Source organism: Mustela erminea, chromosome 18 (assembly GCF_009829155.1).
Source record: "Mustela erminea isolate mMusErm1 chromosome 18, mMusErm1.Pri, whole genome shotgun sequence".
Classification (NCBI taxonomy): Eukaryota; Metazoa; Chordata; class Mammalia; order Carnivora; family Mustelidae; genus Mustela; species Mustela erminea.
In genome coordinates, this window is record NC_045631.1 from 58,881,179 (window position 1) to 58,897,536 (window position 16,358).

Genomic DNA, 16,358 nt, shown 5'->3' on the forward strand with positions numbered 1-16,358 from the left:
TCTTTTAGCCGGAGCAGGCGGTCTCTGCGGGGGTTCGGGGATCTCCCAACGCCCACCCCGCGGAGAAGCCGGTCGTGCCTCGCTGGGCGCGCACCCCGCGCTCCGCATCGGGACACGGGCCTCCTCCTCGGCCGTCCTGGAGCTGGTCGCAGCGTCCGTCCGAGCGCCCCGCTAACCACAGCTCTTGTCCGTGTTCACACCCCAGCGAGACTCCGGATTTCATCTCCTCCGAAGAGCGCCTGTGAACCGGGTCAGGCGAACCGAGTCTGACTGCCGCGGCTCACCGACTTCGCGACTCTCCGGACACCGCGCTTCGGCTCAGAGGGCAGGTGGGGGCCGCGCTGCGCAAGCCAGGGCGCCGGCGCAGCCGCGGCCCCGCCCCGAGCGCCGGAGCCCCGCCCCGAGCCCCGCCGCCCCGCCCCCCCGCCCGAGCCCCGCCCCGCCCCGTCTCGGCCCCGCCCCCAGGCCTCCCTCCTGCTACAAAGTCCCCGCCACCCGCGGCGGCGCCCAGAGAGCGCGCAGGGAGTCCGCGGGCCCGGACGGGGCGGGGCGGCCGGACGGGGCGGGGCGGCCGGACCGCGCGGTCCCTCCATTGGGCGGGGCGGGCTCCGGCCTGCGATTGGCCGGAGGCCGGAGGCGGGGACGGGCTCCGGCCTGCGATTGGCCGGCGGCGGCGGAGGGAGCGGCACCGTGATGGAGGCGCCTGGGCCGGTGACCCGGGCTGCGGCGCGCAAGAGGGCGCCCACGATCCCGGAGGAGCCGGAGCGGCGGCCGGGGCAGCGGCGACCGCGGAGGAGGTGGGCGGGGACCGGCGGCGGCCGCAGTCGCGGGCGGGGAGCCTCGGGGTCCTCGCGCGTGAGGCGGGTGGGGCTGCCCTCGGTCGCCGGCCGCGGGGCTCGGCCCGGCGGGGCAGCCGAGCTGGTCTGTAGGAGCACGTGGCGGACGGGGGAAGGGTGTGCGAGTGGAAGGAACGGAGCGGGCGCGGGCTCAGAGGCACGGAAGGGGCGGCGAGTCCGTCGCAGCCCGCGCTTGGCTCCCTGGGGGAGGGGCCCTGGCGCACCGGGGGTCACCCGCACCGGGGGTCACCCGCACCGGGGGTCACCCGCACCGGACGGCCTGCTTGGAAACAGCGTCCCCAGTGTTGTTGAACCGCCACCCCCACCCCCCCAGAGGGTGACCAGGGGTGGCCGCGGGAGTGGCTGCGGCCGCAGGGGTGAGAATGCTGGGCAGGCTGGCAGGTGCCCCGATGCCGAAGGACGGCAGGGTGTGGGACGGAGCTCTAAAGGAAGTGTTTGCCACCGCCCTTGTGCTCTCGTGAGGCCTGAATGTCCCTGACCCTCCACCCACCCAGCTAGTTGCAGGGTCCCCCACGAAGGTCACAGAAGTGGCGCGGGTGTGGGGAGGTTGAGAGGATTTCCACGCGGAAGCCCGCGGCCAACAGACGGCGGCGGGAGTGTCTTCTCACGTCCGCATGGTGACAGTTACTCCGAAAAGAAAGCCAGTTTAGGTGTAGGAGGAGCCGCCAGGGTCCAGGCCCGACGGAGGGCCGGCCCGGCGCCCACTCGCCCCTTTGGTTCAATAGTATTTCCATAACTGGCTTCAGAGTGTAAGTCCGAGAACAGTACCCCCTCCCCTCCCCTCGGCCGGCCTCCTGCGCCTGGTGCGCGTGCTTGTCAGCATTCTTTCTCTTCATGCTTTTACTTAAAAATTTTTTTTTTTTTAACTTCCTCATTGCTTAGAATTGAGCAAGAAGAAGCCGTCTTTCGTGAAGTGGTCAGTTTTACCCCGGAGCCTTTGCCAGGTGAGATGGACAGAGGCTCGGAACGCGGTCTCTGTGTTCACTCTTGGGGCTTTGGGGCAGGCGCCCCCCCACCCCCCGGTCTAGTTTTTTCTCTCTGGGTCGTTGTCAGAGCATCTAGGGACCCCATACTTTCTAATCAATTCCTCATTTCCCCCTCCTCTGACCAGCTAGATATTATGACAAGGACACCACCAAACCTGTCAGTTTTTACTTCTCTTCACTGGAGGAACTCCTGGCGTGGACGCCGGACGTGGAGGACAGCTTCAACGTAGCCTTGGAGCCCTCCGAGTGCCGGCAGCCCCCCTTGAGCAGCCAGAGGCCCCGGACCCTGCTGTGCCATGACATGATGGGCGGGTATCTCGATGACAAGTGAGGCTTGTGAGGGCATCGCCCGATGTTAATTCTGTTGCCTGGGACAGGGCTGGAGGGGAAGGAGGCAGGGAGAGGGACAGCTGTGTGACAGAGAGCACTGGGGGAGGGGGGAGTCTCTGGACCAGGCTGCTCTGACTGCGCGAGGCGCCCGGGTCTCCGGTGTCATCTCCAAAGGACCTGCGTCAGGTGAAAGCTGGGGCCTCTGGCCGGCCTGAAACCATTTGCTTCCGGGGAGTGTGTGCCCTTAAAATCCGGTGTGCAGGGCGGGTCTAGCAGCTGGCACCCTTTCCACACTCCCGGGCCAGAGCCGTGGTCCTCTCCAGACCCCTTCAGCTCTGACTGTCCTCGGCCCATCAGTTCCGGATGCCCAGCTGTGACCCTCCCGTGTCCCTCCCAGCCAGGGGACACTTCCTCCAGAGTTGCTGCACGGTCCACTTAGAGGTCTTAGACGTCTGTAAAACAGTCCTGGAGGGGACGATAGGTGGGAAGGCCTAGTCCGAACTGGCCACCAAGGGACGGGCAGAGGCAGAAGATGACATCTTGGGTGCAGCTCATGGTGACCAGCCCAGCATTGGGTATAGGGAGACCGTTCTGTAGAAATGGTGCAGGGGCTGCGCGGGGACACCAGGCGCCTGGAGCTTTTGCCTGAGCGCCGCCGCTTCGCTTTCCTCCTGCCCCGTCTTTGTTGAGGCTGACAACACTCAGCCGTTGGGTCCAGCAGTGACCACCAGCTCGGCCTGGGGAAGATGTTTACCTTAAGACCTCTTGATCTCAGGGTCGAGGTGCAGTCCCGCTTCTCGCTCTACCTGGGGTCTACGCCACGCCTGGTGCGTAGCCAGCATCCTGGTCGCTGGCTGGGACCAAAGAGGAGCTTTCCCGGGGTGCCCGTGTCCTGGGTCCCGACTGCTCCGTGTGTCACGCAGGTTCATTCAGGGCTCGGTGGCGAGTAGCCCCTACTGTTTCTACCACTGGCAGTGCATCGACATCTTCGTGTACTTCAGCCACCACACCGTGACCATCCCCCCCGTGGGCTGGACCAACGCTGCCCATCGGCATGGGGTCTGCGTGCTGGGTAAGACCCCCGGGGCTCGCCTCCCACTCACTCGTCAGTGCACCTGCCGGGTGACCAGCAATGAGAAGGCTTCTGGGGGCGAAGCGGTCCTCGCCTGGGGCTGCCTTGATCGGTTACGACAGGCAAGGGCCAACTTCTGGAAGGGACCAGGCCACTGGGTCACTGTCCTAACCAAGACAGTGCAGCTGTAGACAACAGGCAAGCAGATGGGCTGTGTTTATGAAGGTGGGGGGGCGGGCGACGTGGCCCGCAGGCCGCAGGTGGCCGGTCCGTGGCCGCGGCTCTCTTCTCCCGCACCCGCGACAGTGGCTGGCCTCTTCACCGCCACAGGGTGGGCCCGCGGGGCGTGGGACTCCGCAGGTATCTGGGACGGCCGGCGTGGGAGTGTGTGACGCGCTTGCAGGCTGGGCTGCTGTGCTCTTGCAAGAGCCACGCTTTCCTAACTGCTGGGCTCGCCTGCCCTGGTTCTCTCCGCCCCGCCAGGGACCTTCATCACCGAGTGGAAAGACGGTGCACAGCTCTGTGAAGCCTTTCTGGCCGGGGACGAGCGCTCCTACCGAGCCGTGGCTGACCAGCTGGTCCTCATTGCCCAGTTCTTCCGCTTCGATGGCTGGCTGGTCAACATCGAGAACTCTCTGAGTGTGAGCACAGCCTTCTCTTGGCACTTGCCCAGCCCAGGCCCCGCGCGCTGCCCCTCCGTCGCTTTCCTCGGCGTCACTGTGGCCGGTTAAGTGATACCTGTGTCCCTTCGCTGAGGGACGGAACCTTCTCCGGCACCGTGTCCAGAATCCCTGGTTGGCTAAGCTTTGCCCTGCTGCCCTTTCAAGGCGTCCCTTTCCTCCTCCTCCGTCTGCTCTACTGGGGCCGCGTGTGTGGCTGTCCTTGGCTGTCCTTGGCGCCGCCCTCCCCTTTCCTGGGGTTTTATCTTTTCTTTGTTGCTGTGCCCGTGTCCTTCCTGCTTCAGAAAGGAAGGACAGCTGGGGCTCCTGCGGGGGCTCAGTCGGCTGCGCGTCTGACTCTTGATTTTAGCTCAGGTCACCGTCTCAGGGTCATGGGATTGAGCCGCATGTCGGGCTCTGCGCTCTGCAGGGACACTGCTTGGGATTCTCTAGAATCAATAAAATCTTTTTTTTTTTTTTAATTTTATTGATTTGACAGAGAGAGATCACGAGTAGGCAGAGAGGCAGGCAGAGAGAGAGGAGGAAGCAGGCTCCCCGCTGAGCAGAGAGCCCGATGCGGGGCTGGATCCCAGGACCCTGAGATCATGACCTGAGCCGAAGGCAGAGGCTTTAACCCACTGAGCCACCCAGGCACCTCTAGAATCAATAAAATCTTTTTTAAAATGCGAAAAAAAAATAAAGGCAGGACAGTGGGAAACATCGGGCTGGACCCTCCTCTCCATGGCTTTGGGGTCGGGGGCTCCAGGGACCCGGGGCTGCTTTGGAGCCTGTGTTTGCTCCTGGGGTTGCGCAGCCTCGTCTGTGCTGCGACGGGCACTCCTGACCGCGGGTCTGCTCTGCCTCCCCCTGCAGCCGGCCGCGGTGGGCAACGTGCCCCACTTCCTGCGCTACCTGAGCGCCCAGCTCCATCAGCGGGTGCCCGGGGGCTTGGTGCTGTGGTACGACAGCGTGGTGAGCAGCGGGCAGCTCAAGTGGCAGGACGAGCTCAACCAGCACAACCGGTGAGGGCCCAGCGGGCTGGGGGCCTGGGGCGCACGGCTGCCTGGGCCGGAGAGGCCGGGAGCAGAGTCGGAGACACCGGCCACCCGCGGGAGGACCTGGGCTGCGGCCCTGCGCTCCCGGCGGGGCCCCCGCTGTGCGGAGCAGGCCGTGTTCTGGGCCTGGAGGCAGCCCGGTCTGGGGGTTCGGAGGGAGGCGAGCCTCGAAGGGCGAGGAGGAGGACCCGCAGGGTGGGCGGCCCCTGCGCCTCTCTGGGTCCGGGCCTCACCGCCCCGCCTGGCCGCCGCCTCCAGGGTCTTCTTCGACGCCTGCGACGGCTTCTTCACCAACTACAACTGGCGCGAGGAGCACCTGGAGCGCATGCGCGGCCCGGCGGGGGGGCGCCGCGCCGACGTGTACGTGGGCGTGGACGTGTTCGCGCGCAGCAGCGTCGTGGGCGGCCAGTTCGACACGCACAAGGTGGGCGTGGCCCTGGGGGCGGGAGGTGGCGCGACGCCCGCGGGGGTCGGTGGCCTGTGGCCGTCTGCGGCCTGGCTTCCGGGGACCGTGGTTCCCTACTGTGCTCCCGGGACGACGGGCCGCGCGCTTCCCAGAGCCGGGGACGGCGGCCCAGGACCCGGGGGGTGCCGCAAGGCCGGGCGGTGCGCTGGGGCCGCAGCTTCCAGCCCCTTCCTGCCGTCGGGCGCCGCGTTGTACGTGCGCGTCGCGGGCAGAAGCGGCTGCGCGGACCCGCGCCCCAGCGAGCCGGTCCTTCCTGACGCGCGCCCGGCTGGGGCCAGAGCGCAGGGTGGGCCTGGGGGGCCCTGGCGGCTCAGGGACCAGGACCCGGGGAAAAAGCCAGTTTGGGGAGTTGGGCGGTGTAGTAACTAGTGAGGTGAGTCCCGTCGGCAGTGAGGGGGGACAGGAGGGGGTGGCCGGGGCTGGGGCCCGGTGCGGGATGGACAGGGAGTCGGCCGGTCTGCGGCCGGCCGTCCTGCCCCTGCCGGTGCCACGGGATGCTCCTGCTCGTGAACTGAGCTCTCAGTGAATAAGTTATTCTCTGAGTCTGGTGACGCGCTGAGCCCCGGGCGAGGGGGGCACGTGCAGGCCGTGGGCGGGCCGCCCCCAGCGCAGACCCCGGCCCGCTCCCGCCTTTCTTCCCGCCGCTGCGGGCTGACGAGCTGCTGCGGTTGGAGCCCCCCTCGGGGCTGGGCGCGAGGCCTGGCCGGCCAGGCCGCGCTCTCCCCTGACCACTGTGTCCCCAGTCGCTGGAGCTGATCCGGAAGCACGGCTTCTCCGCGGCTCTCTTCGCCCCCGGCTGGGTGTACGAGTGTTTGGAGAAGAAGGATTTCTTCCAGAACCAGGACAAGTGAGTCCTTCCCGTCCCAGGCGGGGGCTTGGTGTCGGCCAGATGGGGGCTCTGGCATTTTCCCTGGTTTCCCAAGATAGCTCAGGCCTTGCTCTCCGCGGACCTTTCCCGCACATCGGCCGGGGCTGAGGGGCCCAGTTCAAGAGAAACCAGCTGTCTTGGCCGCATCCAGGCCGGAGGGTCCTGGCAACCCAAGCGGGAAGGATGAGGGTTGGGGACCCCGGGGGCCACCTCCCCGCAGACCTGAATCCCCCACACTTTCAGCGGGGTGGGGGGGCGCTCACTCTGGGAGGGATGCAGGGGCCCCGAGATGCCGAGAGTGAGTTCGGGGTCCCCCTGCACCTTTCCCCGCAGGTTCTGGGCTTTGCTGGAACGCTACCTGCCCACACACAGCATCTGTTCTTTGCCCTTTGTCACCTCTTTCTGCCTGGGCATGGGGACACGGCGAGTGCGCTACGGACAGGTGCGTGGGCTTCCTGGTGTTCAGCTTTGGTCTCACCTGGGATACGTGGGGGGCTCCGGGTGTGGGAGACATGGTGGCCACGCTGCTCCCCCGCACCCCTCGGGCCCTGTCGGCCCCCGGGCCTCCCTCACCCGGCCTTGTCCCCCAGGAGGAGGCGGTGGGGCCCTGGTACCACCCCAGCGCCCAGGAGATCCAGCCCCTGTTCGCGGAGCACAGGCTGGAAGGGGCCGGCCGGGGCTGGGTGCAGACGAGCTGCTGCCTGGCGGACGCCTGGCACGGGGGCAGCTCCCTGCTCATCCGTGGGGTGATTCCGCCCGAGGTCGGACCCGTGGCCGTGAGGTAGGTGAGTGAGTGGGGGAGAGATCTGGGACATCGTCTGCGTCCCCCTCGCCCCTGTCCCTCACTGCCCTGGGCGGGTGGGCTGCAGCGGTCTGAAGGTGGCCAGAAGACAGAACGGAGGGGGTTTTCGTGGTAGAAAGCACGTGACGTACCATTTACCGCCTGAGGCATTTCCGAATGTGTGGTACGGTAGCGTGAGCTGTTTGCACGTTGTGCTGTCAGTCTCCAGAATGTTCTCGCCCGTCCCCGCAGAACAGCTCCCGAACCCCCAGCTCCCACACTCTGCTGTTTCTGTGGGTCCGACGCCATGAGACCGCACATGAGCTCACCCCGGCCCTCCTCCGGCAGGCTGTTCTCTCTGCACGTGCCCGTGCCTCCCAAAATTTTCCTGTCCTTGGTGTATAAACTAGAAGGGCCCTCGGCTGTCGAGGTGGCATTGGAGCTCACCACGGGGGACGCAGGCAGCTGCCACGTGGGTGGCCTCTGGACGCTGGATGGTGAGAGGGGTAGGGCTTCGGCTTCCTGCGGCCCCTCTTTTTCAGGGGACGCCTTGGGGAAGCATCTAGAGAGCGCACCAGGGTGTGGGGGAGCTGGGGCTGGGCAGAGGACAGGTGATGTCCTCCGTGCTGCCGTGGGCCAGGCCTGGACAGGGAGACACGGGTCAGCTGCAGCCTCCCGCCTGCAGCCCCCACTGGGCAGCACGGTGTGCTGTGGGGGCCTGGGTCCCTGTTCCACAGAGACTTGGGGCACGGGTCTCCTGCCTGCGTGGCATTGCGACCCTGGGGAGGGGGTTGGGGAGGCTCTCTGCCCTGTTCTTCTTCCCCCCAAGGCCTCAGCCTGTTTGGGCGGGCCGTGAGCCCCTGGCACCAGCACGGGGTCTGTTGGCCTCTGGGCCTCCCCTTGCCCCCGCTCCGTTCAGTGGACACCTCTCTGCGGTTTCCTTTGGATTCTTCTCATTCTCAAGTCCTGGGTCTCCGCCCCCAGCAGAAACCAGCTCAAGGCACAGCCCCCGACCTCTCCGGGTGCCCCCCACCAAGCTGGCCAGATGGGTGGGCCGCTGCGGCCAACAGCTCCATGGGGGCTGGGTCCAGCGGTGAGTCCTTTCTCTTCCTGTTGGGTCTCCAGCCGGGGAGGGCTGCCTGCTGGGGGCGGGGGGCTTGAGGGAGGGGCCCTGGCTGACCCCCCAGGTTTCAGGGCAGCAGGGGGACACGAGCCCGGGAGGCTGCTGGGAGTGGTCATGACCATGCCTTCTGTCTGGGGTTCCTGCCGGCCGCAGGGCCCACGTCGGGATGGGCCTCCATTCCTGCCACGGCTCCGGGCCTCCGAGTATCTGGCCTCGAGGTGCTGGGGGAGGCGGGCGCCTTGTGACTGGCCCGTCTCCTCCCCCAGTTGCTACGAGGTGAACCTGCGGGGCTGCCTCCTGGGAGACCTGCTCGTTAGCTTTGCACGGCCTGCGGGCAGCCGGGAGGAGGCGAGTTTCGTCTGCAGGCTCGGGGAGATCCAGGTGGGCCGTCGGGCGTGGCGCGTGGGCGGAGGGGCCTCTGGTCGCACAGGAGGCTGAGGGCCAGGGGGGCGGAGTCCCCCCAAGGAGCGGGAGTGTGGGGCGGGCACCCCGCGCCGCCGGCGGGCGTCAGGGCGAGCCATCTCTCTCCCACCAGGTGGTGGATGCCGACAGCCTGCTCCGTCCGCTGCCCCGGGTGCAGGCCGTCACTGTGTCCCGTGTGCGCTGGCAGCTGGCCGCGTCCGAGGAGGAGGAGGAGGAGGAGGAGGAGGAGGAGGAGGGGGGCACCCCTGCCCGGCTGCGGCTCAGCTGCACCCTGCACTGGTCCTACCTCCTCTCTCCCATTCGATGCTTCCGGATCCACTGCCTCCCAGGGAGCGGCGGGGGCTCTCCGCACCGGGGGCCACCGGGGCCTGACAAGCCCGTGCTCCTGGGCCTGGCCTTCGTCAACCAGTACCGGGTAGTGGAGCTGCCGGTGGCGGCCGCGGGGCCCGGCAGGGACGGCCGGGTGCAGTTCCTGGTGGAGCCCGTCCCCAAGGAGGGGTTCCTGGTGCCGCAGGCCGAGTGGGGCCAGGCAGCCCTGCTCTACTCCCTGCCCCAGCTGTGAGCCAGCTCCGAAGCTGGTTTCTCCCCGCCTCCGGGCTCAGGGCCCCATGCGGTGTGTGGGAGCCCACGGGTGCCAGGTGGCCGTCGCTGGGGCTCTTTGGTGGTGGACGCCGGTGACAGGAAAACCAAGAAGTCCGTTTGCTGGGCTGCTGATTTCCCGAGGTTAATGAACTCCATTATGTCTAATCCCTGTCTGGAGTACAGATTCCCGAGTGCGAGGGACGGGGTTTGGGAAAGCTAGTCCCACCGGCTTCCCGAAGGGTGTTTCCTAACTCGACAGGCTTTCGTGGGCCGGGAAGCCTCCCAGCAGGCCCTGGAAGCGATTCCCAGGGTGAGGGCTTTGAGCTGGGACGTGGTGCCCTGGGGGCTGACCTGCTTTCTCTTCGGACTAGGGAGCCCAGGGCGCGGCCGGCCCCAGGCTGCACACCCCACCCTGGGCCAGGGGGGCCGTCCTCGGCCCGACCTTCCGTGTTGTGGCTGGTTCCGTGTGCGGTCCCAGGAGCCGGAGCCCCGCGCCCCGCTGTGTCTCTGCTGGGCCGTGGGTGCTGGCAAAGCTTGCACAGAGCCAGACCGTGGGCCTCGGCTGTGTGTGTGCAGTGAGCGAGGCTGTCCAGGCTCGGGGAGCAGGAGGCCAGCCAGGGCCCAGGAAAGCCCTCGGCTTCAGCCTAGCCCAGCCTTGCAGTGGGAGCTCTGGCCGTCTGCTCCTCCCTGTCCTCCAGCCTCAGCCTCTCCCGGGGTGGGGGTGGGGTGGGGTGCGGGCGCCGAGGCCCCCGTGAGCACAGGTGCCTTGAGAACCCTCTCCACTGGGCCCCCTTCCTCTGTTGCCGCCTTCTCTGTCTTCTAGCACCTTCCTTCCCTCTGCCTGGGCTGAGGCCGGCCAGAGGCTCTGTGTAGGGAGGAAAGGATGGCGTGAGTGAGCCAGAGACGGCCCCCCGACCACACGGCTCCCCTGGTGACCCCAGCATACTGGCCCCCAGGGGGTGGGCGCCCTCCACCCCGTAGCCTGGGGTTCTCTGCTGCGTTGCCCAGCTTCTGTCCTCGGCCTGAGCAGTGTCTCTTGTTCTGGGGGTCTTACCCTGCGTCTCACAGGGGCGTCGATGGGGGCTATGCCCATTTCTCTGCTCTCCACCAGTGCTATGCGACATGAAGCGGTGCCAAGGGCCATGACCCTCCCAGCTTGGGGTCCCGCCTCTTGGTCTCTGGACTGTCCTTGGGTGCAAGCCCCAGTCCTCAGCTTTGCTCCTACGTTGTAGGGAGGGGAGCGGCCACCAGGCGGCAGTGCAGCCGCACCGCTCCTGGTTGTCCAGAATTCGGGAATCTGAGCCTGGTCCGGTGGCCCCGGTGAACCTGGTCCTTAGGACGGCAGAGGGTGTGTCCCTCCAGGGCTGCCTCCATCCCCCCCCGCCCCCGGCCCGGGTGCCTCTTTCCCAGGGGGACAGAGAGACATTTTACTCTCCATGTCCCACATGTGGCCCAGCCAGCTTGGTCCCCTGTGGGGAAGGGGTTTGCCCAGCAGACAGGGAGGACAGCTCCGCTGACCAGCTGGGAGCGCAGGTCACCCAGCATCTGCCTGTCCCCGTGAACCTGGACAGGGTGGTGGCAGGGGAATCAGAGTTGCTGCCTCTTGGAGCTGCTCCTGTGACCATGTTCTTGGTGTGGACCAGTGGTTTGCTTTGAGCCTCCCATTTTGTACCGGGGGATCTGGCCCTGCTCCCTGTGTCTCCAGAGGCGGGAGTCGGGCGAGGCAGGGTGCCTGGAGGGAGGCAGCAACTCTCCATTGTCGCGGCCTGTTGGTTCGAAGTGTCTGTGCCCCCGGCCGGTTTACACAGAGGAGGAGGGAAAGTTGATGGTGCAATTATTTTCTCCCAGTCTGGTGAGCAGGCGACGAGAGGTGAGGGGCTAGAGCGTGGCGCGCGGTGGGCCGGAGAGCTCCCCGAGAGCGCCGTCCCCATCCCACGGAGAGTAGGGGCTCGTGGGCACGAAAATGAGTGTGTTGGCATTTAAGCCTGCGTACGTCTGGCGGGTGTCGTCACTCTGAAATAAATGATCCGAAACGAAACGTGAAAAATTCGTGGGTGAGCTGCGTTGTGGACTGGCCGCCTTGGTTTTGGGACGTGGGCCTGGCCCAGCCGCCCCTAGCCCGGGGCTTGGATCCTCTGCTTTTCTTCCCGGTTCCGTTTTGTCTTTTGCGGGGCTGGTGAGGGTGGCAGCTGCCCTCCACCGAGCCTCCCAGGGATGGGGACCCGCGCCTGTGGGCCTCCCTTGAAGCCGCCCCCCGACTCCCACAAGGAACCACCACCGCCCACATCACAGGGGCCGTGGCCGCGGTGTGGCGGGGATCTGAGGGCCCTTAGGGCCACTCTGGGACGTCCCCAGCCCCGTCCCCTCTCCTGTCTGCACTGGGCAGGCCAAGCTGCTGACACCACGACGACTGAGGCCCGGCCGGGCGTCTGTGTGCTGTAGCTGCTGCTCAACGGGAGGGACCCCGCTGGCTCCCACGGCGCCCCTCAGGGCCAGGCAGCTGGTAGGGTGCGCACGGGCCCTGCCTCCAGCTTGCTCTGGGTCAGGGTCGGGGAAGGAGCTGGAGGTTTGGGGCTCTGGAGTCTCTTGCCCAGAGGGTCTGCCTGGCAGAAGGCGGGCCAGACCCTGGGACAGGCTGCGGATCCTGGGCCTGCCCTGGCAGGTGCCCCCGTGCTCCATCCCGGGGCCCTGGGGGCGGCCAAAGAAAAAAGAGTTGTCCTGGTTTGAAGAAAGAAATCTTTATTAATAATCTTAATAATACTGTTGATTTGAATGGTCACACCTTGGAAGCACACAGAATGGTAAGAAAGGAAGCCTGGGGCCTGGCTGCAGTCCTGGGGGGCCGGGGGGGCGGGGCGGGGGCGGGGCAGCAGGGGGCTCTGGAGGGCGGGGCCAGGCGGGCGGGGCTCTGTACAACAGGAATAGAAAAGGGGCTCATTTCAGGAGCTTCAGGAGCTGATGCTGAATATATAAAGTGAGGTGTGGTGTTTTTTTTTTGTTGTTTTTTTGTTTTTTTTTTTAAGTTTCATGAGACAGTGGAGCCGTGTTGGGAGCCTAGGTCGTATTTTTTGCTGCGTCCCCTAGTCCAGCTCTCCCTGCCTGGCGGGGGCTCCTCCCTGCCCACCTCTGCTCTCCTGCCACCCTGGGGCCCGCACCCGGGTCCCGGGCCATGCTCCAGGCCTTTCCCCGTCTCTCTCCCCCTGCTCGGGCCTGGCCATCCAGCCCGTGGCGCTGTGACTCCTGACCTCGCTGTGCCGCCAGGCACTGGCCCCCCCACCCCGGCCCTCTGCTCCCCTGCAGGACAGTTGGGGGGGGGCTTGGCCCTGCAGGCGGCAGGGGATCGGCTTTCCCTCCCACTGACCAGGCCCAAGCCTGCCCCCCCGCAAGGGGCCAGGAAACAGGCCAGCTGGGGCCCGTCCGAGCTCACCCTAGGCCCCGAGGCCTCCGCCCTGATGCTCACTCTTAGGTTTGAGGTGTGATCCTGGCTGGGCGGCCCGGGAGCCCCCTCACGTGGAGCAAGGGGGTCTGGGCGTCCCACAGTTCTGGAACCACGTTAGCCCTCAGTGCTGGGGGTCGGACCCCAGGGCTGCCCGTCGGACTCTGGTGGCCTGCGAGCCCCCTGACCAGGTTTGCAGAACACGGTGCTGGCGGCATGGCGCAAGGCAGAGCTGGGGCCGACAGCTGGACGTGCGGGTGACGGGCCCGGGCTGAAGCCCGAGACCCCGGGAACGAACAGCTGCCCCCCCCACGCCCACCCCAGCCCGGCCGTCCTCTCCGCTGGCACAGTTGGCAACAAAGGTCAAGTCCTGCTGGCTGCTCTCCCGGCTCAGGCCTGCGGCCTGTTCCTCCGTGGGGCCCGCGTGCCCTGGGAGTGGGGGGCCGGGAAGGAAGACTTGGTAGAGAAGAGGCCCGTTCCCCTCCTGCGCTCCCCGCCGGCCGGGGAGGGGTGCTGGCGGCCGCGGCGGCCGGGGAGGGGCGGGGCCGCCGACGTGCTCCCTCGCTGCGCTGCGCGGCGCCTGGCGCGACCTGGACGTGGTGGATGCTTCTCGGTTTGGTTGGTTTTGTTGCTTGGATCGTAACATCTTTTTTTGTTTTTTTTGTTTTGTGATTTTTTTTGTTTGTTTTTTGTTTTTTGTTTTTGCCCTTCATGGTCCCAGAAGGAAACGGTGGAGGCTTTCACTACAACAGAAACAGAAAGGCAGGACTTGCAGTTTCACGGAAGCAACGCCAGGCGTGCTTGAGGACGGACAAGGCCTGGCGACCGTGCGGGGAGGAAGGGGGCGGGGCCCTGCCGTCCTAGCGCCACCCCCCCAAGCCTGTCCCCCCGGGCCCAGCTTCTGGGAACCCATGACCTTGCGTGAGCTGAACTGGAAGCCGACCCTCTCCGGGGCAGAGCGTGGGGACCGGTGCGGGGGAGAAGGGGCGGCCGGAGCGGCTGGCTGGTGCCGCCTCTGGACTTGGCCCGAGCGGAGCGGGGGCATGGCTGGCTCTGGGGGGGCGAAGTTAGAGGGCGGTGGGTGGACGGCACAGGCCGTGAGGGGCTGGGAAGGAGGCGGAGCTCCCGGCAGTGACAAGTGAGGCGGCCGGCACCTTGGCTGGGGCCGGCAGCTAAGAGCCGGTGTGTCCTGGCTGGCGGGGGTGCGGGGGTCCACACTCTCTAGCTGGCACCGGAAGGCCAGCTCTGGCACGCTAGGGGACCTGGGCTTCCCTGGCCTGAGACACCTCCTGGAACGGAGGCAGGGCGCCGTCCCGACTGGGCAGCCTACCCCATGAGGCTACCTGGGCTGTCTCGGCTTTGCCTGCGGGCCCCGGCCAGCATGTTCCCACCAGGGCCCTTTACAACCCCGGGCATCGCGGGGCCGCTCGGCCACAGTGCTAAGCACCATGCCTCTGTGCACGGGAGGCTGGCATCGAGTGCCGTGTCGCCGAGAAGGGCGGCGAGGGGCCTCCCCACCACGCCTCTCCTGCTCGCCCCTTCTCAAGGGTACCCTGATGAAGGGCGTCTCCAGCCTGGGGAAGGGGAAGGGAGCCGGGCCGGCCGGGACCCCATCTCTGGCAGTGACGGGGTGCCGTCTGCAGAGCACGGCTGGAGGGGAGAGCTGCTGCTGGAAGGAGCAGGAGGGCCCTCGGCTCTGGTCGGCTCTGGTCGGGGTGTTTCTTCCTACACTTTTGTTTATTACAACAAAGGCTAAGCAAGGAGCTCTGAGGCTGGTGTGGCCGTGGCAGTTTCTGCCTGCACTGCACTGTGTCTTGTGACCGCTTCGGCAGGAAACGTCCTCAAGAAATGCGAACCAGAAATGTTAGGTTTCAGCTGTTCTGGGGTGAGGAGAGCAGACGCGGTGGGAGGGGCCGTGGTCTGGGCCAGAAGCCCCGCTGCGCTGGTCAGGAGCTGCGCTCACTCCCCGGACCCCGGGGAGGGGCAGTGGCTGTGGGTGTCTTCTGTGGCTCCATAGCCCCGGGGATGGGAAGTGGGGGTTGCCCTGGCGGGCTCTATTGCTAGTTCTCCGGGAGGGGTCTTGTGCCCAGGCCAGCCCCTCCCGCTGTGCGCATACTGTACCTGAAATGGCTTGGGGGGAACATCATCAACAAAGTCAAAATAGGAAGCAAGGTTTCAGACATACAGGGGCAACCAGGGTCAAAGACACACACGCCATCGTGAGGGGCAGGGAGACCCGCTGGCCGGAGGTGGACCCTACGGGCTTTGGCGTCGCGGGCCGCTGACTGGGGGGGGCGCACTGTCCTCCCGGTGGCTGTGCCTGCTTTTGGACTGCTGGGTTTGGTGTGTGCTGTGCGGTCAGCGTGAGTGCTGCTAGGGGCCGGGCCCTCTTGCTAGTAGGGGGTGAAGCGGCTGTACCCTCCTCGGCACAGGCTGGCCTGCAACATCAAAGATGACAAACAGCCCGTCAGCACCGCCGGGGGGGCAAAAAGAAATCACTAAATCCCACTGTTTGACCCTTGTGAAGGTTTGCCTTGGCGGGGAGCAAGCGCTGGTTCTCGTGGCATCAGGGGGCCCTGGGCCTAGTCCTTCCATGCTGGGGGTGATGGGGGCCAGGGGGCTGCGAGGGTCACGGGCCACAGCGCTCCTGGACAAGGAGGTTGGCGATGCCTCTTAGGCCTGGCCCTTTCCTGGCCCCCTTCGCCTTAATGGGGGCGAGGGAGGTCTCAGCACCCCCTGGGGGCTGCGTGCCTGGGGGTCGGCAGGACTCAGGACGGGAGGGAACCTCCTGCCAGGGCTCTCCAGGCCTTGGTTCTGCCAGGAGGGGCTCTGGCTGCTCGCCTGGCCCCTTGGAGCTTCAGGGGGTTCCTGGGGTCCCTGCTCTTCCCTCAGGTCCTTGCCGGGGCCTCCGTCCTGCTGAGGAGGACAGGTCTCTGGTGTTCGTGCTCCCGTGTCCCTTGGCTGCCCTGGATCGGAGACATCTCCAGAGGAACCTCCTCCCCAGTTTCAACAGAAAAACGAAGAAGATGGCAAATGCCGCAGAAAAAACTTGGTGGGAGAGACCAGAAGCTCTTACAAATAAAAACGAGAACTTAAGGGAGCCCCTCTGTGAATGAATGAAAGCTTCTAGCCAGCAGCCGCACAGAGGCCGTGCTGACCCTGGAGCCAAGGGGCTCGCACACTGCACTTGTGGGGCCCCCATCTGGGTGGGGGTCGCCGCGGGCTGCTGGGGATGCCAGGAACTTGTTAAAAATCAAAAAAGAGAAAACAAAAATTGGGAGGGGGTAATCAAAACCAAGGGAGAAGGAACAGGGAGTCTCTGTTGGCTCTGGACCTCCCTCTTCCCCACCCCGGAGAAATGTGTTCATCTTTGATGCTGGACGCCATGCTAGCTAAAAAGCTGGGGGTGGGCAAGGAGACAGTTGTCCCCTGGAAGCAGGTCTCAGGGTACAGAGTGAGCTGGGCTGCATGTGTCCACAGCTGGTCACACACACACAGACACAGACACACACACACACACTGGCCCACCAGGAGTGCGCACCGGCTCGGCCGGCTACAGTGCCACGGAGGGGCCTGTGGGGGAAGCGGTGGGCGCCCTGGTCCCTCTCCTTGAAAGGAGGAAAAGGTCAGTGCCGGGGCGGGGAGGAGGGGACGACAGGACACACGGGCCGCGGCGAACACACCCCCACGAGAGGCGCGCAGGCCCTCCTGGCCTCCGGA

The 16,358-nt window shown here is 66.3% G+C and overlaps 2 protein-coding genes across 20 annotated transcripts in view; one reads left to right on the top strand and one right to left on the bottom strand.

The window, feature by feature from the left end:
- Nucleotides 1-560: 560 nt before the first annotated feature.
- Nucleotides 561-15,759, top strand: ENGASE (endo-beta-N-acetylglucosaminidase). 6 transcript variants are annotated; one of them, XM_032320536.1, is made up of 15 exons: nucleotides 562-797; nucleotides 1,740-1,801; nucleotides 1,969-2,170; nucleotides 3,097-3,245; nucleotides 3,729-3,886; nucleotides 4,778-4,926; nucleotides 5,218-5,383; nucleotides 6,169-6,272; nucleotides 6,627-6,735; nucleotides 6,884-7,074; nucleotides 7,423-7,571; nucleotides 8,059-8,167; nucleotides 8,464-8,578; nucleotides 8,733-8,810; nucleotides 8,841-11,240. In XM_032320536.1, exons 1-15 carry the CDS (start codon nucleotides 694-696, stop codon nucleotides 9,180-9,182), a joined length of 2,187 nt encoding a protein of 728 aa, XP_032176427.1. In that variant the 5' UTR covers nucleotides 562-693; the 3' UTR covers nucleotides 9,183-11,240. The 6 variants fall into 6 exon arrangements, with proteins under 6 accessions (XP_032176425.1, XP_032176426.1, XP_032176427.1 ...); XM_032320534.1 differs by having other exon boundaries at nucleotides 561-797; nucleotides 8,733-11,240; XM_032320535.1 differs by having other exon boundaries at nucleotides 561-797; nucleotides 8,062-8,167; nucleotides 8,733-11,240.
- The window catches only part of RBFOX3 (RNA binding fox-1 homolog 3), a 397,113-nt gene continuing 392,950 nt past the window's right edge, over nucleotides 12,196-16,358 (bottom strand). For 13 of the 14 annotated variants that reach the window (XM_032320550.1, XM_032320543.1, XM_032320549.1 and 10 more), the window contains one exon: nucleotides 12,196-15,076. In XM_032320550.1, coding sequence (XP_032176441.1) covers nucleotides 15,032-15,076 — 45 coding nt within the window. In that variant the 3' untranslated portion in view covers nucleotides 12,196-15,031. The remainder of the gene's footprint in view (nucleotides 15,077-16,358) is intronic. The other variant, XM_032320541.1, reaches the window with a different exon arrangement.